This window comes from Vulpes lagopus, chromosome 1 (genome assembly GCF_018345385.1).
Source record: "Vulpes lagopus strain Blue_001 chromosome 1, ASM1834538v1, whole genome shotgun sequence".
In the NCBI taxonomy this organism is placed as follows: Eukaryota; Metazoa; Chordata; class Mammalia; order Carnivora; family Canidae; genus Vulpes; species Vulpes lagopus.
Window position 1 is genome coordinate 158,992,115 of NC_054824.1, and position 23,566 is coordinate 159,015,680.

The following is a 23,566-nucleotide window of genomic DNA, read 5'->3' on the forward strand; positions in this document are numbered from 1 at the left end:
AACTACTGTTTTTAGATTCTGTGACTTCTCTCCCTTCTTGAGTGTTCAATGCTTGCTTCAGGGAAAGCTTGGACTAGGTTGTTTTTGTAATATGGAAAGTCCCTTTTTACATACTTTGCATCATTGTGGCTGAATGTCGATTTCTTTTTTTTTTTTTAATTTTATTTATTTATTCATGAGAGACAGAGAGAGAGAGGCAGAGACACAGGCAGAGGGAGAAGCAGGCTCCATGCAGGGAGCCTGACGTGGGACTCGATCCCAGGTCTCCAGGATCACGCCCTGGGCTGAAGGCGGCGCTAAACTTGTGAGCCACCCGGGCTGCCCCATGAATGTGGATTTCAAAGTGAGATTCTTAAAGCCCTAGTTTTTCAAGACGGAGTCTAGAATCACCTCTGTAATGGTGCTCTCTCCTGACAGTAGCATCTGCATCTTCTAAGAACTTGACAGCCATGTGGAGACTTGATTCTGGGAAGTATCTGCCAGTTATTCCTTTACCTTGATCACCTTCATCTTGTTGGCTTTTTCCCTCAGGTACTGGTGATTGGGTGCGGTAACTCAGAGCTCAGTGAACAGCTGTATGATGTGGGGTATCAGGATATAGTGAACATCGACATCAGTGAGGTGGTCATCAAGCAAATGAAGGAGCGGAATGCCAGCCGACGGCCCCAGATGAGCTTCTTGAAGATGGACATGACACAGATGGAGTTTCCTGATGCTTCCTTCCAGGTGGTGTTGGATAAGGGCACCCTGGACGCTGTCCTGACGGACGAGGAGGAGAAGACCCTGCACCAAGTGGACAGGATGCTGGCTGAGGTTGGCCGTGTCCTGCAGGTGGGCGGTCGCTACCTCTGCATCTCCCTGGCTCAGGCTCACATCCTGAAGAAAGCAGTGGGTCACTTCTCTCGGGAGGGGTGGATGGTGAGGGTACACCAGGTGGCCAACAGCCAGGACCAGGTGCTGGAAGCAGAGCCTCGGTTCTCCCTACCTGTTTTTGCCTTCATCATGACCAAGTTCAGGCCAGTCCCTGGCTCTGCCCTTCAAATCTTTGAGCTCTGTGCTCAGGAGCAGGGCAAGCCTGTGCGGCTGGAGAGTGCCGAGCGGCTGGCTGAGGCGGTGCGGGAGCGGCAGCAGTATGCCTGGCTGTGCAGCCAGCTGTACCGCAAGGCCGGGCTGGGGAGTGTATCTCTGGACTTGTGCGATGGGGACACGGGGGAGCCACGCTACACCCTCCACGTGGTGGACAGCCCCACTGTGAAACCATCGCGGGACAATCATTTTGCCATTTTCATCAGTGAGTTGGGATTGCTCCCTCTCTTCCCTGGAGGGGCTGGCTCATAGGGGCTGGGTCTTTGGTGGATGGGTATGCTTTGGCCGATTTTATCTTGCAGGGGGTGGCACTTCAAGAGTTTAGACTAGTCCAGGCCTGAGGAACAGGGAGTAGCAGCTGCCCAGCTACCTACTTAAGATTTGAGGCATATTTCTTCACATCTTCATTGCAAAAGCTTGGTGAAGTGTGAGAATGGGTTTGGTAGGGAGGAGAGAAAGGCAAGACAGATCAATTTAGGTAAGTCTCACAGTGTTGAGAGTTACTTTGTAACATGGAGTAACAAGCAGCAGAGTCAGCTCTGTAGCCTGTGAGCTGCATGACTTGGGGGGAATTTGCTGTGCTTCTCTGCTGAATTTAGGGAGACAGTAAGTACAGAGTAGTAGCTTAAAAACTGACTATTTGGGTTCCAGTTCTAGCTCAGTCTGTTTGTTCTTGGTGTTGTGACCTCAGACATTCCTTTTCTTTCTGTGCCTGAGTTTCCTCATCTATAAAGTGATTTAGTTGACTGTGTCATATAGGTGTGAAAAGTGTAAGGTCTCTTAGGGTGCTGCTCCCACATGGTAAGTGCTTAATAAACGATAGTGGTGTTTAATGATAAGGATGAGGAAGTGCTTTCAAAAGTAGCAAATTCTAGACAATGGCAAGGTGTTGAAATCATCATGCTGGTGATTTGCTGACAGGTGAGCTATTTTCCCAAGTATTCCATAATCCTACCTGTCTACCTTTGGGAACAAATGGTATAACCAGTATAAGCATGGAATTTGGGGCTGGACTGCCTGGGTTTAAGTCTCAGCCTCACCATTTACTAATTGTGTGGGAAATTAATTGGCAAATAACTTGGGCAAATAATTCAGCTTCTGTGTCTCAATGTCCTCATTTATAAATGGGAATATTAATACCACCTGTACCTTAGACTACTGTGAGAATTCAATTAGTTTCTGTTTGTAAACTTCTTGGAATACTGCTTGGCATGCAGTAAGCGTTAGCATTATTGCTATTTTTCTTGCAGTAGGTGCCTGCCTCTCTCCTCTTACACACAGGGTCATGTGGGTCCTACCATGTGTCTGATGGCTGCTTTGCTGTGAGCCTTGTGTACTAGGGAAGTGATAACCCTCAGTGGGTCACTTTCGGAAGGGATGCTGGGCCTACGCCAGGGCTGACTCGTGGCCATGTAGGTCATATTGATTGGGGCTTGAACACTCTTCCCTGGACTCCCTGTCACCAGCTGCCTCTTTCCAGTCCCCCAGGGTCGGGAGACCGAGTGGCTCTTTGGCATGGAGGAGGGTCGGAAGCAGCTGGCGGCCAGTGCAGGCTTCAGGAGGCTGATCACAGTGGCCCTCCACCGAGGTCAGCAGTATGAAGGCATGGACAGCATCCAGGCTGAGCTGTCAGCCAGAGTTATGGAGTTGGCTCCTGCCGGGATGCCCAGCCAGCAGCAGGTAACAAAGCTTTGGCAGAGCTTTCACAGATCTCTAGAGAAGTCGTATTAGGTAGGAAGGCAGAAGGTGTTTTGGAGCTGGGACTAGTGTCTCTTCCCTTAGGCTGTTCCTGGAGGGCATATCAACACCTCAGAACTGAGTGGTCAGTACTTAGTTCTCTTGCTTCAGGTAGTGAGAGGAAGGTGAGTAGTTGCTCTTTGGAGACCCATAGTACCATCTGTGTTTGTGTGGCCTTTGAGACTCCACAAATGCTCTTCCCCTTGCAGGCTCCAGCTCTTTATACTGTGCATTGCTCAGAATGTTTCTCCTTGGGATCCCTGGGTGGCGCAGCGGTTTAGCGCCTGCCTTTGGCCCGGGGCGCGATCCTGGAGATCCGGGATCGAATCCCGCGTCGGGCTCCCGGTGCATGGAGCCTGCTTCTCCCTCTGCCTGTGTCTCTGCCTCTCTCTCTCTCTCTCTCTCTCTGTGACTATCATAAATAAATAGAAAAATTGAAGAAAAGAAAAGAAAAAAAAAAAAGAATGTTTCTCCTTACCCTTTTTTGTGCAGGCCTTCCTTGACCATTTTGTTTTCTAGAACCATCATTATCTGAGTGTAGAATGGAAAAGAGGCAAAAACAGCTCAGGTTAGTTTTCACGATATTAGTATTGCTGGTCAGGTATTTTCCTGTGGAGGAAAACACTACTTTGGCAAGTAGTGTTATGGTATTCATCAGCCTATACTGTCTTGTTCCATCCTGCTCATTGACTGGTGAATGTACTGCAGGTACTTTATCCATGATGGATAGGAAGGCCAGGGTCCCTAGAAGCTTGTTGCTGAAGTAACAGATTTGAAAAGATGAACCTAGACTCCCAGGTTATAGCCTGTTGTTCTGCCCACTAGGCTGTCTAGTGTTTGCAGATGAACGTGCTTGATTCTTCCTGGCAGACTCTGGGGTTGGTGTCCACCAGAGAGATGTGGATCCTGTGGGGAGGTCATTTGGCACCTTCTGTCCAATGCCTACATTTCTGTAAAGTCAGAGGCCCCTGGTGATTATGACATTTTCTTGGAGGTCTTTAAAAGATTAGAAAAGAGAAATGATTAGAAAGAGAGAGTAAAGATTAGAAAGATAAATGGAAAAGTCTGGGGGGAAAATGTATTTTTCTCCTAGTTTTTTCTCCTGTTTAGAAAAAATAAGGGAAAATGTGAGAATAATTGGGGGGAGGGAGAGATTTTCCAAACTTGAAATTTTTGCTTTCCCTCTGGATTTTGTTGTCTTTATCCCTGTTCAGGCTCCTTCTCTCATAGTTATAGTCTTCTCCTGAGTGTTCCCTCTAGCTTTTATGGAAAGTCCTTTGAGGATTCTTAAAGAGAAACTCATGTGTTTTGTTTCATTTTTTTTCTTTTTTAAGATATTATTATTTATTCATGAGAGACAGAGAGAGAGGCAGAGAGACACAGGCAGAGGGAGAAGCGGGCCCTATGCAGGGAGCGTGATGCAGGACTCGATCCCGGGACTCCAGGATCATGCCCGGGGCCGAAGGCAGGCATTAAACCGCTGAGCCACCAGGGATCCCCACTCATGTTTTTTTCTTAGGGAGAACCCATTGCATTTCACTGAGGGTTTTGGAAATCTTTGTGTTCAATTGGTTTTCAGAAGAGTGAATTAAATCTTTTGGGATGTGTTGAAAGGCTCCAGGAAAGTTCAAGGCAAACCTTGGAAGTTTTTGCTGTCTAGAACCTTGATATGGGGATTCCTCATATATCCACAAAGGGAAAGGGTTATAATTCCTCACGTTTCTTAATTGAGGTGGTGTTTGACCACATCTCTTTTTATATCTTCAGGTGCCCTTTCTGTCTGTGGGTGGGGACATTGGGGTCCGGACCGTTCAGCACCAAAACTGCAGTCCCTTGAGTGGCAGCTACGTGGTTGAGGATGTGCAGGGGGATGACAAGCACTATTTCCGGCGGCTGATCTTCCTTAGCAACAGGAATGTGGTGCAGTCAGAAGCAAGGTTGCTGAAGGATGCATCTCACAGAGGTGAGGTATCATCAACACCTAATAGGATCCAAGTGGACATGGCTAGACTCTCCATCTGGGTGGTAGAAAGACCTGGCAGCTTGGCTAAGATGTAGGACAGAACTGGGTACCTGTGGTCAGAGGCACAGGGCTCTGCAAGTTGTCCTGTTACCATCTGGGCTCTTAAAGTGTAAGTGGCAATAAGCAAAATAGAGGTGTATGTTATTCTTGAGCAGAGCCTGGGTCTGAAATGATGGGCTGGAGAGGTGGTTCACCAAATAGTTGTGATTATCACTTTAATGCCTTCAGTTTAGAGGCTGTTTTGCATGTTGCTTCATATGCATCTGTATTATATTCATTAGTAAACTTCTGTGAGATGAGCCAGAAACATTTAGAGCCTCTCCATAGTGCCACCTGCTAGCATGTTTCAGAGGGGCTTTAGAGTTGGTGAGTACCTTAGAGGTCACCTAGCCCAGTGCTATTCAGTAGAACTTTCTACATTGGAGGGAATGTTTAATAATCACTTAACTGCCCAATATGGTCACCATTAACCATGTGTGGCTCCTGATCATGGGAAATGTGGCTGGTGCAAGTAAGGAATTGAGTCTTTTTAAAAAATTGTATTAATGTTTACATTTCCATAGCTGCAAGTGGCTGGAGGTTACAGTATTGGGCAGTAACCTAGATCTAGGCCATGTCCTCTGGGATTTTTTTTTTTTTTTTTTTAAGTAGGCTCCATGCCCAGTGGTGTGGGTTTTGAGTTGATCAAGCTCACTACAGCACAGTGCTGCTGATGTAGCTCCCTTCCACAGACTACAGTGCTAAGTAAGCATAGGCCCTCATCATCTCTATCTCTTCTTTAGCCCAGAAGAAACGGAAAAAGGACAGGAAAAAGCAGCGGCCTGCTAACACTCCTGAGGACCTCTCAGCAGCCCCAGGGCAGTCCATTGACAAGAGTTACCTGTGCTGTGAACACCACAAAGCAATGATTGCTGGCCTTGCCCTGCTGAGAAACCCGGAGCTGCTCTTAGGTGAGGGAAGTGCCCCTGCCCTCCACAGGAGGGGCCTGTAAGATTGCAGATGGATGCCCTGTCAGCTGGCTTGTGCTTTGAGCACAGCGATTAGAGACCAACAAATGCTCATACAGCAAAGCTTTCTTATTCCCAGCCATCTCCCAAGTTAATTTAATAAACATTCAGTAACTTTTCCCTCAACTCTAATTGTGATCTTGAAAAGGCTGCATGTGTGGATGTCTAAATTTTTTGTTTATTAATTTATTTAAAATATTAAGGTATAAAATATATTCAATGAGACACTAAGTACACAGATTTTAAGTTGTTCAGTTTGATGAGTGTCTGCTTATGAGTCTACCCATGAAACCAGATTAACCTTTAAAAATCATGACTCCAAAAATGCCTTTGCATTTTAGAAGAATTTCTGGCTTTTCAGTCATGTGTTATAATTTGAGCACCAGATGCGATTCTTACTTGAATTTCTACTTAAATAAAAAAGCCTATATTGTAGGCAGTACAGTCTTAGCCTTATTACTAATAACAGGTTTGGCTCCAACTACAGTAGTAAAAAAGTACTCATTTTTCTATCGAAGCTTGTAGCTGTTCACCTGAAGTCCTGAGTGTGTCTTACTGAAACACCCTGTATTTTTGGCCTGTATAGGTGCTGATGTATGTCCCTAAAGTCTCTGTTCTTAGGTTTAATCCTCAGATATTAATCCAATATTTAATGTCTCCTTTGGGTGATTCTTGTTTCTTGACTTCTATCCTCCTGTGGTAGTTGAGGTTTCTCTACTTACAGCTAGGATTTGGGCCTTTGTTTTCTGTGATTTCTGGAACTCACTCACATGGATTGCTGTCGCTAGGCTATGTGTCTGAGAGGGCAGTTGTGGCCTTTGATGGCTGGGCAGAGGGCATTGCATCTCCACTGCCTTGTTATCTTGAGAGAGATGTTGGCTATCATCCCTCCCAGTTACTAGGGGGAATCTAATAATGCTTATGTTAGGGATGGTGATACGATGTCAGCTGAGTGCTTGGGGATCATTAAAGGTGTGTAATAGTAACACACTGGTTCAGCTTCTGGATCTAGTAAAGAAAGGATTGTGTAACCAGGGGTGAGTTTTCAGATGTCAGATTGGCTTCTACATTTCTGGGATGAGACAGAGAGGCTAGGCCTCTAAACTGTGTGTCCCCTGGGCAGAGCCAGTAATCCAACTTCCTCCTTTCCCATCCCCAAGGATGGTAAAAAACTGTCAGCGAGCAGATTGTCAAATGATACTTTATTCTTTTATTGCAGAGACACCCCTGGCAATGTTGGTGGTAGGCCTGGGTGGGGGCAGCCTCCCCCTGTTTGTCCACGATCATTTCCCGAAGTCCTGCATTGATGCTGTGGAGATCGACCCCTCCATGTTGGACGTGGCCACTCAGTGGTTTGGCTTCTCCCAGAGCGAGCGGATGAAGGTCCATATTGCAGATGGCCTGGACTATATTACCAGCCTGGCGGGAAGAGAAGGTACTGCTATTGGAGACTTTGGAGGGGTGCTGAGGGAAGATTAATCCAAGGTTGTCAGGCCTGCAAGGGCCTCTAGAATTCATCCCTAAGACGGCAGCATTAGCATTGTCCCAGTCTTAGACCTGTAGATTTGTTCATTCCTTGGTTGATGTATTGATTCAGTGAATACAGGGTGCCGACCATGTGCTCAGCACTGTGCTAGGGGTTGGGCTACAGCACCAAACAGTCCGTTTCTGCCCTTGTGGTGCTAACAGATCAGTTAGCACCTGATTCTTTTCTGACTCTGGGTTCTTGTCACTTCCTCATCCTCCCAAGAAACGTAAGGTCTGTAGTGGGTGAGGAAAAGAGGAAGAAAAGTTGGGGTGTGTGTTGGGAGTGTTTTTTTTTCAGTCTTTCAGCTGGAGGTGAAGCCAGAGATAGAGCAAAACAGCGTTCATGTAGATCAGTGGTTGTAGAGCTGAGGAGCATCAGGCAGTGTCTGCAGATGTGTTTTTGGTGCTTGTAACCACAGGGTGAGGGTACTTCTGACAGTGAGTAGAGACCAAATATCCTGTTAAACACCCTACAGTGCACAGGACAGCCACCCATGACAAAGAATTATCTGGCCCCAAATGTCAGTAGTACTGAGGTTCAGGAACCCTGAGGCAGATGCTACTCCGTGGGGATGGTGATGGCCGTGCTGCTGCTGGACTTGAGACTCCATTTTGCTCTAATAATTCGTATCACTGATTTATGACAAAAGACATATTAATGTTCTGCAACAGCTCTGTGATCCTTTTGCCACTTGATATGGAGGCTGAGGATGGTGCTTCCCGAGCCTGAGCCCCTCAGGGAGAAGTCAGTCAGGTTGGTTCAGTCTTAAGTGGACCTGGTGAGCTCAGGCCACCCACCCCTCCTGGTCTGCCCATTCCATCGCTGATACTCTGGTTCTCACTGGATTAGGGCATCTCCCAGTAAAGGTGTGGCAAAGCAGGATGCCTGGGGTGAGTACCTTGGTGCTGGGGTGAACAGATGGTGCAGAGATTTTAATTGCAAACTGAATTTAAGGATATCAGAGCTTCAGAGATTACCTCTGAGGCTGGGGCCAGTGTGGGGACCCAGGCCCAACACAGCTAGTACATGTGAAACATTGAAAACTGCCCTAGGCTCATGGCAGGCTGTCAGTGGGTGACATGTTGCTGTATTGACAGCTGGTTGATGGGTTTTGAATAATCTGGCAGTCACCTCTAACAACCACCTTCCAGATCATTGGAGGACTCCTACAAATGTGGGCAATGGTTGTTCTTGGACTTTGATGAGCTGAAGCTGACATGTTCTGCTCTCTTAAGAAACCCAAACAAGATCTGTGCTATGCCCTGTTATGGTCATGTACTAGTCCTAAGTCCATATTTATGAATTCTTGAATAATTGATATCATAGTCTCAAAGTTTGCTAAAAGTCAGTAGTATTGTAGGCTTACCCCTTGTAAAAACTGTTTTCATTATAGCAAGGAGCTCATCCAATGCATCATCAGTTCTTTCTCATTTAGCAAAATCTTTCTTGAGCCAGCTATTGTTTGAGGACTAGAAAAGATACACTAACTAATTTGAGGGCATTTTCTCCCTCAGCCATTTGCAGAGTCAGCCCTTAAAGGCTTAGGCAGCTGATTTGCTGCCTAGCAGTAGTTCTCAACTTTGCCTGATTTAGGAATTTCTTGGGAGTTTAAGGAAAATACCAGAGGCTTCCTATCTCCTCTCTGACCTGTTCCTCCCACGCCAGGGTTTTTGACTCAGGTGGTCAGGAATGGAGCCCAGATTCTCAAAGTATTTTGAATATTCCCAGGTGACTAATGTTCTGCCTGGATTGAAAATTACTGGTATAGATGGACTGTTAACCAAGTAGTAATCTTGCTAGCATGGACCCCATGAATGTGTGTGCCTTTGGAAGGTGCTTTTAAATATGGAGGAAAAGATCAGATAAAGGCCCTGTCTTTCATGTAAGGGGCTCACAGCAGAACCCTGATTGACCACGACTTTCCTGGACAGCGCACTTTGTGCCCTTACAGGCAAACGACAGAGTCCATGTCATCCTTCTGACTTAGCCACCTGTGGCCACCACAGGTCACAGGGAATATAGGGAGTAGGAATGTAAATTGTGGTAGACAAAGACTTGTTTGCTTCTCTTTCCCAGCACGGCCCCGCTACAATGTCATCATGTTTGATGTAGACAGTAAGGATCCAACACTGGGCATGAGTTGTCCACCAGCAGCTTTTGTGGACCAGCCTTTCCTGCAGAAGGTCAAAAGCATCTTGACTCCGGAAGGTAGGAAGTATAAAAGGTTAGGGAGGGATGAGGGGTGGGCCCTTTCAAAATTGTTTTCTTTTAAATGAAAAATGTGCACGTCATAAGTGTAGCTCAATGAACTTTCCTGAGTTGAACACACCCATTTACCAGCGTCAAACACAGAACATTTGCAGCACCCCAGAAAGCCTACCTTTTTAGGTCTTTCCAGTAACTCATCCTCCTCTCAAGGATAACCCCTGTTCTAACTTAAGTCAGTATAGCTTGGTTTGTTTTTGTTTTTAAAGATTTTATTTATTCATTCATGAGAGACAGAGAGAGGCAGAGACATAGGCAGAGGAACAAGCAATCTCCCTGTAGTGAGCCTGATGTAGGACTCAATTTCAGGACCCCAGGATCATGACCTGAGCCGAAGACCAATGCTCAAGCACTGAACCACCCAGGTCCCCCAGTACAGCTTAGTTTTGCCCATTTTTTTTCTTCGTTTAAATGGAATCTTATGTAACATACTGTTTGCTTTCTTTCACCAAACATGATCTTTATGAGATTTATTCATAGCGTTGTGTTTACCTTTTTCCTTTATATTGGTGTGTAGTATCATTGTGTGTCTATACAACATTCATTTTTCCATTCTGCTGTTGGTGTTAGATATTTCCTACTTGGGGCTTTTATAAGCAGTACTGATATCAACATTCTAATAGATGCCTTTTGGTGAGATATATTTGCAGGTGTGTTATATATTTGTAGCTACGGTTATATATAAAACATTTTTGTAGGTAAGGTTGTAATTTGGATCATAGTTTACTGGTAAGTTGGGGTTTTCTAGATGTTGCCACACAGTTTGACAAGGTTGTAGCAATTCACATTTCTCCCAGCTTGGTCATGCTAGCTACCGCTTGATTTCTTTCCATGTGGGCTGCACTAGGCTGTGCTGTGTCATCTTTGTAGCAGCCTGTTTTAAGATAAGGAAACCAAGTAAGGAATCTTTGCCGGGGTGACACAAGGTAACAAGCTGCACTCCAACCCCAGTCCTTGCGACTGGGAAGTGAGAGTTCTTAGTCCATATTGACAGCCTCCCAGATGTTTTGATTTGTGTCAGGTACTTGAGTGAACAGAGTTATTTGGAACCTTTGTTGTCACAGGTCATGGTAACCTTGGTCCTCTTATTGGCTGATAAATATTCCATAATATACGTCAGGAAGCTAACATCCCTGTGGAATTGGTACATTTTTTTCTCGGGGTATGCTTTCTTTCTCAAAGCAATTGTTTGGGAAACTGAGGCACGGAGAATGGGAATTTGTTAGCACAGAAGAGCAAAAATTAGCTTCAGGTTTTCTCGTAGTTCACGTATTCCCCATGCTCTTCTCTGTCTTCATATGCGGTGTGTTCTCTGCAGACTCACCGCAGTTTTGTTTTCCTAGGCCACCAACCTCCCTGTGGCAGGAATTGGTATATTCCTCAGAGCTGAATCTTGTCTCCAGCATGTCTCCTGATCTGAAGAATATGACTCTTTTCCTTCCCACCATATAGGTGTTTTTATCCTCAACCTCGTGTGCCGGGACTTGGGGCTGAAGGACTCAGTGCTGACCGGGCTCAAAGCAGTCTTCCCTCTCCTGTATGTCCGGCGAATTGAGGGTGAAGTAAACGAGATCCTGTTCTGTCAGCTGCACCCAGAGCAGAAACTTGCCACATCAGAGCTCTTGGAGATGGCCCAGGCCTTGGAGCAGACCCTGAGGAAGCCTGCGAGGGGTTGGGATGACACTTACATACTGTCAGATATGCTCAAGACCGTGAAGATTGTGTGACTGCTTGGCTGGGAAGTCTGTTCCGCTTCCTGCCCACACTGACCTTGGGCTCCTAGCCTTCCAGAGATTGAAGAATTATAATGCACAGTATTTTTTAAGCCTCATATTTTTCTTGATTTCATACTCAGTTGCATGCGACCTCCAGCTTAATGAGGTTGCCTGAAGATCTGGGGAAATAAAAAATGTCCTTCCCATCCTGTCCTCTTTAGTACCACTTGGATACTTGGATCCCTTCTGCTTCCTGTGCTGTGTCCTTGAGTAGGATTCCCTGCTGGAGCCCCCAACAGATGCTGATGCCTTAATGACTATACACCAAGCTCCTTAGGATGGAAGACAATCAAATTTGATTGCTGGTTTGCTTTCACTTTATCTTTCTACTGGTTCTGTGGGAATGATCTCAAGTGAGATAGCATAGTATTCTGTGCCAGAAGACTATAAAGAGAGTAGGATTTCCATAAATGTGAGACAGGTTTCTGAGAACATCTAATCTACTCTGTCTCCCCCCAGATGGAACTGCTGCTGACATGATCCCAAGTTTTAAGAATCTATTAACCCACTTTAACAACTTTCCTCAGCTACCCCAGCCTTGTAGCCTAAGCTCTTTGTTCTGTTCTTGTGGAAGGGTTGGATGTAAATGGCCCCATAATTGCATGTCAGAGACAGTCGACTAAAATCTCCAGTATCAGTTTACTCTCCTTCATTGAGTGACAGCTATATGTGGGACCCAGTGTAAAGACTGCGGTGGAAGTAAAGATGGTTAAGAATGGCTAGAAAACATGGATTAGTAATAAAAACGAACATGTTCCAGTAACTTACTAAGTGACTCACATACACTATCTCATTTAATGAGATAAAGGAAAGTTAAATTAAAACCACATCTAACTGCAAATCTTACTTGAGCCTCTCACATCAGTCCTATCTGTTTATTGAAACTAAAACCAGCAGTTCAGAGATTGGCTTGAATTTCATCTCCTCTAATTATGCCAAGGCTGACTTAATGAGCATCACCATGGAAAATAAATGTCGTCACCATCCACCACCCCAAGTTACTTCACAGGTCCTTTCAAATGGACTCTAACCTCCTGAGGTATAGCATATTTCAAAGTTAGAGTGTCGTCTTTACAAAATTGTATTAGCTCATTGAGGAGAAAGGATGTAAGGACAGAGGGTTTTTGGATTTTATCCATTGCAAATACTTGGTATTTCTTAGGGGATGATCTTTCCCTGGAGCCATCACGTAAAGGGAAGACTATGTCTTGCAATGCCCCTGTACCTCAAAGGGCTCTAGTTTGGGAATCCTCTATTTTCTAATCTGTAAGTTCACTCAGTGTTAGGACAGGTGATAAAGGAATGGGGTCTGAGTCAGAGTATCTACTCTGCCATTCTGTTCTCACTCTCAAGCTGTGCTGACTTTGGAATAGCACATTTGGGTGGCACAGCCAACCTCAGGATTTACCAGAATGAAGATGAGGTCTCCACAATATCTTGGGAAAGTCATCCAGGGAATTAAGCAGACTTCTTGGAAAGCCTTTGGAAGTGGGAAGAGGCTGTCATGGGTGATGATAGTTGTCTTCAAAATTTTGGAAGTCTGTGGGTATGAAAGAAGAGTGATGTTGAGTATGTGTTCCTCCAGAGACTGAAGAAATATCAGTGGGCAAAAATTATAGTTGGGCAGCTTTCAGCTTCATTTCCTACAGAGAGATTTGTACCAGTGGAGACCACTTTGGTCATGTACACGTCGTGACTCAGGCTGTTTACTCAGACATTGGTCTTAAGCCCCCTTGGTGTGCTCCTGAAGTTGTGAGGAGAGGGTATTCATTATTTGTGTGTATTGCTAAATGATCACTGCAGTAAGCCTAGTTAACATCTAAGAGCTGTTCACTTTTGCATTGATGACACGCAAATTGGTCTTAATGAGAATTTTGCCTAACTTGAGGCATTGGAATTCTGGAGGAGGGGGAGGCCTGTGAACTCAAATACCTTCCAGACTAGACAAGTAACGTAAATATATGAAGTGAGCAGGCTAGGATGAAGCCTGCAGCAAACCAGAGAATAAGTGCTCCATCAAAAGGCAGCCACTGTTCTCCCAACTGAGAGCTGTCCTGCAGGAATGCTCTCCCAGCAAAGCTAGATCTTTTAAGAAAAGCCAGACATCCTGAATGTATTTGTGTGTGTGACTATTAAATAATGGCCAGTCAGAAAATATCTTCAAGCCATATTCAACCTATGGGCAGGTAATTTGCATCTTCCACCGTGGGGGAAAGCCTACAGAGCACGGGAGAATCTGGCATACACCCAGGCTCTGAGTGAATGTAAAACAAGGAGCAAGCTGATAGCTACCAGTCCCAAATGTCTTAAAGTCCCATCCTGTTAAGTGACCTCCATTTTCTGCAGTGGCTACTCTTGAGATGGTCCCAGCATCCTTGGCATAATGTACAGTTTCACTTCCCAGGACTCTCAGAGGCTGAGTGATAATAAATCACCTGATAACCCCTTCCTCCTGCAACAAGTTCTGCAACAATGTAAAATTGATTAGGCTGGCTGTTGCCCCTTCTCTACCATCCCTCGACACACTGGTTTTTCAGTGTGTGCCTCCAGTCTTCCATCAGGGCTCAGCTTGCTAATAGCCATTTCTTGAGTCCATTCCTATGGGGTAAACCAGTAGTCTCAGCTTCCCATTGGGGTCATCTGATGATGGTAACAATGGTCCCCAAATATGTCCATGTCCTAATCTTGGTAATATGTGAATATGTTACATTACGCTGCATAGGGGAACTAATGTAGCAAATGGATTTGATATTGTAAATCACCTGACTTTAAGATAGGAGATTTTTCTTGATTATCTGCGTGGGCCCAACATGATCACAAAGGTCTTGAACTGTGGGAGGGGGGCAGAAAAGTCAATGTCCGAGTGATGCAGTATGAGAAAGATTTGACTGATGGTTTCTGGCTTTGAAGAAGGAGAGAGCTCGTTAGCCTCTAGAAGCTAGAGCCTCTAGAAGAGGTCAGAGGACGGATTCTCCCCAAGAACCTCCAATAAGGAATGCAGGTCTGCCAACATCTTGATTTTAGCCCCGTGCGACCTCTTTCAGACTTCTGCACTATAGAGATATAAGATAATAAATGTGTTTTGTTTTAAGCCATTAAGTCTGTGGTAAATCATTACAGCAGTAATAGAAAACTAACATACCTGGGAAACTTGTCGTGTGTGATAAGAACTTTTAAGATCTACTCTTAGTAATTTTCAAATATACAATATCATAGTATTAATGATGGTCGCTATGTTGTACAATATGTTCCCATGACTTATTTTATAACTGAAATTTTGTACCCTTTGACCCCCTTCGCTCATTGCATCCACCTCCCCACCCCTGGCTCTGGCAAACGCCCAATCTGTTCTCTGTATTTATGACCTTGGTTTTGTTGTTTAAGATTCCACTTGTAAGAACATATGGTATTTGTCTTTCTTTGACTTATTTCACTTAGCATAATAGGCTCAAGATCTGTGTTGTCTCAAATGGCAAGATTTCTTTTTTTATGGCAGAATAATATTCTGTTGCACACACACACACACACACACACACACATTTTTTTTAATCCATTCATCCAATGGTAGACACTTTGGTTACCTGTTTTCATATCTTGGATATTATAAATAATGCTGCAGTAAACACAGGGGCACATACATCTTTTCAAGTTAGTATTTTAATTTTCTCCAGAGAAATACCCAGAAGTGGAATTGCTGGATCATGAGTAGTTATATTTTTTATTTTTATGAGGAGCCACCATATTGTTTTGCATAGCAGCTGCACCATTTTACATTCCCACCAACAGTGTACTACCTGGGAAACTAAAAAATACTTCCGTTTGGGCTCCACCCCCAGAGATTCTGATTTAATTGGGCTGAGATGCAGCCTATGCATCAGACTTGCCATAAAGCTTTCCAGGTGATAACGTGCAGCCAAAGTTGAGGACCACTGAGGTAAAATCTATGTGAGCAGCTATGTTAATAACATATGCTATAGCTATGCTATGCTATTCCCATTACTGCCTTAGCTCTGAAATACAAGCAGCAACAGTCATTTGATGGAATATGCTCTCCTCCCACTTTGTCTAGGAAAAACACTGCCTTTACTGGACTCATGACACTCTTACACCAGATGTGTAGGTTTTTCCCCCCACACCAAGCAATGCTCCAACTTATTAACACCAACTAGGTGTCATACATTCAGTTAAAATTGGACACTTCTGCCTGAGGTTAGTGCAGACCTAGAGCCACTCCCCCCTACCCCCTGTCTTACTCAACTCCACTTCAATATGCCAGTTTCAAAATCCCAAGTCCAGGTTGTTTGTGCTTCTGACCAACTGGCTATAAGGCAGAGGTTTCCATGGCCCCTCCTCAGGTTTGATAATTTGCTAAAGCAGCTCACGGAACTCAGGAAAACAGTTAACTTGCCAGTTTATTATAAAAGGTTACAATTCAAGAAGAAACAGGTGGAAGAGATGCACAAGGGAAGGTATGTGGGAAGGGGTGTGGAGCCTCCATGCACTCTGGGCATGCCACCCTCCTTGCGTCTCCACGTGTCTCTACTGAAAGCTCTCAGAACCTGTACTCTTGGGAGTTTTATGGAAGCTTCATCATGTAGGTATGATTGATTGTTAATTCAATTTCCAGCCTCCTCTCCCTTCCTCAGAGAATGAGAGGGGGGTTGACAATTCTAAGCTTCTAAGCATGGCATAGTCTTTCTGATCCAGGAACCTACCAAGAGTCACCTCATTAAAACAAAAGATGCTCCTATCAACCAGGAAATTACAGGAATTTTAGGAGCTCTATGTCAGGAACTGGAGTCAGAAACCAATTTGTGTTTTGTATTATTTCATACTTCAGTACACCCGTGCACACCTCAATCTCTTAGCCCTTTGAGTGGATGACAGTAGGGCGAGATCAGCTTGCTCTATAGGGTGCTTTTCTCAATGGAGCTCAGCAGCCCATTCGCCAGTATTACTGGCCCTGAGTGTACTTCTTGAGGACTTCATTAAACCATAGGTAATCCAGTTTCTCTCTTGTAGTTTGTCTTGTCATTTGTTTCTACAAATTTGTCAATAAGTAATGGTTGATAAGAGGTAGAATCCTTTTAAGATTTTATTTATTTGAGAGAGCATGAGCAGGGGGAGGGGCAGAGGGAGAGGGTTAGGCAGCCTCTCCACTGAGCAGGGAGCCTGCGGGGCTCAATCCCAGGACCCCAGGATCATGACCTGAGCTGAAGTCAGACGCTTAACCAACCCAGCCACCCAGTCATCCCAAGAGTCTCTCAAACTCTTAGGCTGAGTTTTTCTTATATTCAATAGTTTATTTTTTATTTTTATTTTTATTTTTTATTTGTTTATTTTTGGAGATGCTGTTCTATGCCCAACTCCATGCTTGTGCCAAGGATAGAAAGGAAAGAGATTCCTCTTGACATCACAGAGCTCACTGTCTAGCTTGGGAATAAGTTGCAGCACCTGGATGAGTTCTGGAACCACATGTGCATAAAGTGTGAGGAATGAACAGAAGGTGATCGGGTGTTTGCTGAGAGTCTTACATGTTTGTTAGGTAAGAGTCTGGTCTCAATAAAACCACACCTTTAAAGTGATTGAAAGTGGGACCTGGGGCAGCCCTGGTGGCTCAGTGGCTTAGCGCCTGCCTTCCGCCCAGGGCCTGATCCTGGAGACCTAGGATCGAGTCCCACGTTGGGCTCCCTGCACGGACCCTGCTTCTCCCTCTGCCTGCGTCTCTGCCTCTCTCTCTCTGTGTCTCTCATGAATAAATAAATAAATAAATAATCTTAGAAAGAAAGAAAAAAAAAGAAAGAAAGAATTAAGAAAGAAAGTGGAGCCCAAGGTCAGTGTGGGCAGGAAGCGGAACAGACTTCCCAGCCAAGCAGTCACACAATCTTCACGGTCTTGAGCATATCTGACAGTATGTAAGTGTCATCCCAACCCCTCGCAGGCTTCCTCAGGGTCTGCTCCAAGGCCTGGGCCATCTCCAAGAGCTCTGATGTGGCAAGTTTCTGCTCTGGGTGCAGCTGACAGAACAGGATCTCGTTTACTTCACCCTCAATTCGCCGGACATACAGGAGAGGGAAGACTGCTTTGAGCCCGGTCAGCACTGAGTCCTTCAGCCCCAAGTCCCGGCACACGAGGTTGAGGATAAAAACACCTATATGGTGGGAAGGAAAAGAGTCATATTCTTCAGATCAGGAGACATGCTGGAGACAAGATTCAGCTCTGAGGAATATACCAATTCCTGCCACAGGGAGGTTGGTGGCCTAGGAAAACAAAACTGCGGTGAGTCTGCAGAGAACACACCGCATATGAAGACAGAGAAGAGCATGGGCAATACGTGAACTACGAGAAAACCTGAAGCTAATTTTTGCTCCAGGCATTCACTCCTAAGAAAAGGGCAAAGCCAGGACTAGAATCCATAGCTGCAGGTTCCCAGTCCAGTTCTTTCTATTGTCCCATGCCATCCATCTTTTCTCTTTGAGCACAAGAGTTTGGAACCCTTGCAACATGACGACTTTAAAATATAATCTCTGTTTTGCTATCAAACCAAGATGGAGGAGCTGCAAATGGTTTTGATGCCCTAGCAGAGTGCATAGGTGGTGAAGCAGTTGTGAAAAGGCATTGGTGTAAAAGTCCTGGGTGTTTTTAAGACCCAGAGCTGCAGTGGCTGTGGGTGCTGCCCATCAGAGCAGAGCTCAGGCCACCCAGAGCTAAGACATTGAGGGAGCATTTCAAGGCTCATCTTCCTTCATAATTAAAGTTAGCCTTTTAGGATTTTCTGAAGACCACATTCAGTAATTGAAATGAATTTATTTGGCTGTGCCTACAGAACCCTGTGGTCTTTTCAGAGGCATTCTAAAGGTAAGCATTTTACGGACATGCTAAGAACACGTAGACAATCTTAACCTTCAACATATCTGAAAATGAGGAGTAGTGAAGGCAATGCTCTGAAAAGCAAGCATTTAAAGCTAGTGGGGAGACATGATCACAAGATAACTTATATTTTCCTAATGTATGCTCTTAGATTCCTGTCATAGGTGAGAATGCTAGAGATCATTGGTTTTGCTGGCTTGTCATGATGAGTTCTTATTCCAATGGATGTATCCTAAATTTCCTCCTTCCCACTAATCTGCAGATATGAATGAGGTCACATTAACAGTAATCCTTCAGATTTCCTAAACCTCTTGCTCCCACTTGTATCTCCTTCTCCTGCCCCACACCTGCCCCACTTGGCTTTTAGCAACATTTCCCAGCCTTCTGCTTGGGTCTATCCAGTCTTGTCAGTTGCGGTAGTCCTGCATCACTCTTCTTCTTCTTCTTCTTCTTCTTTCTTCTTTCTTCTTTCTTCTTTCTTCTTTCTTCTTCTTCTTCCTTCTCCTCCTTCTTCCTGATGTCTTTATCTGACTTTGGTATTAAAATAATGCTGGCCTAATAGAATGAGTTAGGAATTATTCTCCCATCTTCAATTTTTTGGAAGAATTTGATGATTGCTGTTAACTCTTCTTTAAATATTTGGTAGAATTGATATATGAAGCTGTATTGTTATGTATTTTTTAAAAGGCAGCTTTATTGAGCTATAATTAACATACAACCAACTGCACATTTAGATCATACAATTTTGTAAATTTTAACACTAGTATACACCATCACCACAATCAAGATAATGAACACAGCCATCACCCAAAAAATTTCTTTTTGCTTCTTTGTAATCCCTTGGTCACATTTCTTTGTACCCCAATACTTATCCTCGGGGAATCAATGGTCTGTTTTCTGCCACCATAGATAAGTTTACATTTTCTAGGATTTTTATATTGATGAACTCATACTGTATTTACTTTTTTTTTTTTAATTTGACTGCTTTTCACTGAGCATAATTACTTTGAGATTCACCATGGTCTTGTGTTTATCAAGAGTTCACTCATTTTCATTGCTGAGGAAGATTCCATTTTTGGATCCCCCCCCCCCCACAAGCTGTTTACCCATCCATCTGTTGGTGAATATTTCAGTCTTTTATAGTTTTGTCTATTAAAAAATAAAGCTGTTATATTCAAGTTTTTGAATGGATATATGCTTTCATTTTTCTTGGGTAATTACCTAAGAGCAGAATGACTGTATTCTATGGTTAGTGTATGTTTAGCTTCTTAAGAAGCTAGTAAACTGTATACCAAAGTGGTTGTGTCATCTTCTATTCCTAGGTGGACTATATGAAGCTCCAGTTGCTCCGTGTCTTTGCCAGTATTTATGCACTGGTCAGTCTTTATAATTTCAGACATTCTAATTGGCATGTAGTGGTAATAGCTAATGATACTCAGCATCTTTCCATGTGTTTATTTTCCAAATATATTTTTTCTTTGGTGAAATATCTGTTCAAATATTTTGCCTATTTAAAAAACTAGGTTGTTTCTTATTATTCAGGTGTGGGCGTTCTTTATATATCCTAGACTTGTGTATTTTATCAGATATAAGATTTGCAAGTTTTCTCTTAGTCTGTGGCTTGTCATTTAAGAGTGTCTCTTAAAAAGCAAACGTTCTTTATTTTGGTGAAGTCCGATTTACCAATTTATTTTTTTTATGGACCATGCTTTTGACCCTTATCTAAGAAATCTTTGGCAAACACAAGGTCACATAGATTGTCTTTGTTTCCTTCTAGAAGTTGTATAGTTTTAGGCTTTATATTGAGGTTTAGGATCTATTTTGAGTTAATTTTGTGTATAGTGTGAAGTATGAATCAAATTTTTGGTTTTTTATATAGATATCTAATTGCTCCGTTTGCTAAAGTATCTTTCTTCTGTTAAATTACCTTTACAGGGATCCCTGGGTGGCGCAGCGGTTTGGCGCCTGCCTTTGGCCCAGGGCGCGATCCTGGAGACCCCGGATCGAATCCCACGTCGGGCTCCCGGTGCATGGAGCCTGCTTCTCCCTCTGCCTGTGTCTCTGCCTCTCTCTCTCTCTCTGTGACTATCATAAATAAATAAAAATTAAAAAAAAAATTACCTTTACACTTTTGTTGAAATCAATTGTTCAAATATGTGTGGATCTATTTCTGGACTTTTTATTCTTTCTATTGATCTACTTGTCTATCTTTATGCCAATACAACTCAATCTAAATGATTCTAAATTTATAGTAAATCTTGAATTCAAATAGTGTTAAGTTCCAAAGTTGTTTTCTTTTTTTCTCTTCTAGATCTTTTGCTGCCATATGAATTTTAAAATCAGATTGTCAACATCTACACACATAAAAGTCTGTTGGAATTTTGATTGGTTATTGTATTGAAACTATAGATTAATTTGAGGAGAATTTACATAATTAAAATATTGAACCTTTTTTTTTGAAGATTTATTTATTTGACAGAGAGAGTATAAATGGGGGAGGGGCAGAGGGAGGAGGGAAAGAACTCAAGCAGACTCCCTAATGAGTAGGGAGCCCAGCATGGGGCTCATTCTTACAACCCTGAAGTCATAACCTTAATGAAGCCAAGTATCAGTGGCTTAACCAACTGAGGGTCACTTAACCAACTGAGCCACCCAGGATCCCCAAAATATTTAATCTTCTGATCTATGAGCACAGTATATTTTTTCATTTATTTAGATATTCTTTAATTCTCTCATTGATCTTTTATAATTTTAACATGCAAGTAGTATCATCTTTTGTCAGATTTACTTCGTACTTTTAATGCTATTATAAATAGTATTTTAAAATTTCAATTTATGATTCTTCCTAGCATAAGGACATGTATTGTTTGTTTGTTTTTATTTTAAGATTTTATTTACGGGACACTTGGGTGGCTCAGGTGGTTGAGCGTCTGCCTTTGGCTCAGGGTGTGATCCTGGGGTCCTGGGGTCAAGTCCTACATTGGACTCCCCACAGGGAGCCTGCTTTTACTTCTCCCTATGTCTCTGCCTCTCTCTGTGTGTCTCTCATGAATAAACAAATAAAATCTTTTTTTTTTTAAGATTTTATTTATTTGAGAGAGAAGGTGACCATGAGTGGAGCAGAGGGAAAGGGACAAGCAGACTGCCTGCTGAGCAGGAAGCTACATGGGGTTCCATCCCAAACCCTGGGATCATGATCTGAGCTTAAAGCAGGCACTTAACCCACGGAGCCACCCAGGCACCCCAGACATACATTGATTTTTGTGCATTGATCTTATACACTGAAAGTTTGCTAAACTAGTTTATTTAGGAGCATTTTTTAAAAAGATTTTATTTATTTATTCACGAGAGACACAGAGAGCGCGCGAGAGAGGCAGAGAAAGATACAGGCAGAGGAAGAAGCAGGCTCCATGCAGGGAGCCTGACGTGGGACTCGATCCCGGGTCTCCAGGATCACGCCCTGGACAGAAGGCGGCATTAAACCGCTGAGCCCCTCCCCTGGGCTGCCCAATTCTTTCTCTCTATACAAATGGAACCATTTGTGTAAAATTGGAAATGTTCCTTCCTTAAATATTTAGTTCAACTCATTGGTAAATTCATCTGAGTCTTGAGAGTTTCTACTGTGTTAATTTTTTAAAAGATTTTATTTATTCATTCATGAGAGACACACAGAGAGAGGCAGAGACATAGGCAGAGGGTGAAGCAGCCTTCCTACAAGGAGCCCGTTGCAGGCCTGGATCCCAGGACCCTGGGATCATGACCTGAGCTAAAGGCAGACGCTCAACCACTGAGCCACCCAGGTGCACCTACAGTTTGTTTTGTTTTGTTTTGTTTTTTAAGATTTTAAAATTTATATTAGAGATGGACCATCGAGGGCAAGGGTAGAGGTAGAGAGAGAGAGGAGCAGAGTCACCACTGAGCACGAAGTACGACACGGTGTTTGATCTCTCAACCCTGAGATCATGGCCTGAGCTGGAACCAGAGCCAGATGCTTAACTGACTACATAACACAGGTGACCTTCTTCTGTGTTACAGTTTAAACTACCAATTTCATTTCTCTAGTAGATGTAAATTTTCCTCCCAAGTGAGCTTTGGTAGTTTCTGTCTTTGAAGGAATTTTTGTCCTCTGGTGATTATATAACTTGGAATTCTTGTGATTGTTCCGTAGTTCACTGATGCTCTACTCATTTTTTTTTCTTAACCTCTTTTTTCTCTGTTTTATTTTTTGATAATTTCTTTTGTTGTATCTTCAAATTTACTAATGTTTTCTTCTTTAATATTTAATCTGCCATTAATCCAATCATTGTATTTTTCCTTTTTTCCCCAAACATTTTATTTATTCATGAGAGACACACACACACACAGAGAGAGAGAGAGGCAGAGACACAGGCAGAGGGAGAAGCAGGCTCCATGCTGGGAGCCTGATGTGGGACTTGATCCTGGGACCCCAGGATCATGCCTTGGGCAGAAGGCAGGCACTAAACTGCTGAGCCACCCAGGGATCCCCTGTTTTTGCTTCTTTGCCCACTTGTTAATATTTGACTGGGTGCTGCACATTGTAAATTTACAATTTTAGGGTGCTGGATACATGTATATATCTATAAATATTCTTAAGCATTATTCCAGGACATAATTAAGTTACTTAGAAACAGTATGATCCTTTTGAGTCTTGCTTTGGAGCTTTGTTAGAAACACAGGGGAGTGTTTTTTATTTTATTCTATTTTATTTTATTTTTTATTTTTTTTTTGGGGGGGGAGTGTTTAGTATAAGGTTGATTTTGTGCCCCATGAGTAGTCTACCTAATGTTCCATGAATTACCATTTTCCTCTCAGATAAATGAACTATTCCTGATCCTGTGTGAGCTCTTGGGATTATTTTCCTAATTTTTACAGTCTTCTACTGAATACTTGAGGGGAGCCTCTGCCTTGCAAACTCTAGTCACTTGATCTGTCTGGACTTCCATCTGTGTGTCTTTGGTTCATAGAGCCTACCAGGCGACATGTCAGTTTCATGGCCCAGCAACTCTCTCAAGACAGTAAACTGGCCCAGTCATAGGGTCCACTTTATTTATTTCCCATCTTTTAGGGTTCATTGTCCTTTTATTGCCTGATGTCCAGTGTCTTGAAAATTATTGTTTCATGTATTTTGTTTTGTATTTCAGTGGGAGAGAGAAAATCTGATCCCTATTACTCCATTCTGTTGGAAGTGGAAATCACAGCATGTAATTTGATCCTAATAGCTTCGTTTTTCACTGAGTATTTTTTTGACCTCTGT

General features: G+C 43.4%; 1 protein-coding gene across 2 annotated transcripts; it reads left to right on the top strand.

The window, feature by feature from the left end:
• Positions 1–487: 487 nt before the first annotated feature.
• Positions 488–14,520, top strand: METTL13 (methyltransferase 13, eEF1A lysine and N-terminal methyltransferase). Of its 2 annotated transcripts, none has more exons than XM_041753095.1 (7): positions 488–1,291; positions 2,567–2,766; positions 4,591–4,786; positions 5,629–5,796; positions 7,073–7,288; positions 9,458–9,589; positions 10,990–11,126. In XM_041753095.1, exons 1-7 carry the CDS (start codon positions 637–639, stop codon positions 11,034–11,036), a joined length of 1,614 nt encoding a protein of 537 aa, XP_041609029.1. In that variant the 5' UTR covers positions 488–636; the 3' UTR covers positions 11,037–11,126. The 2 variants fall into 2 exon arrangements, with proteins under 2 accessions (XP_041609029.1, XP_041609020.1); XM_041753086.1 differs by having other exon boundaries at positions 492–1,291; positions 11,099–14,520.
• Positions 14,521–23,566: the final 9,046 nt, after the last annotated feature.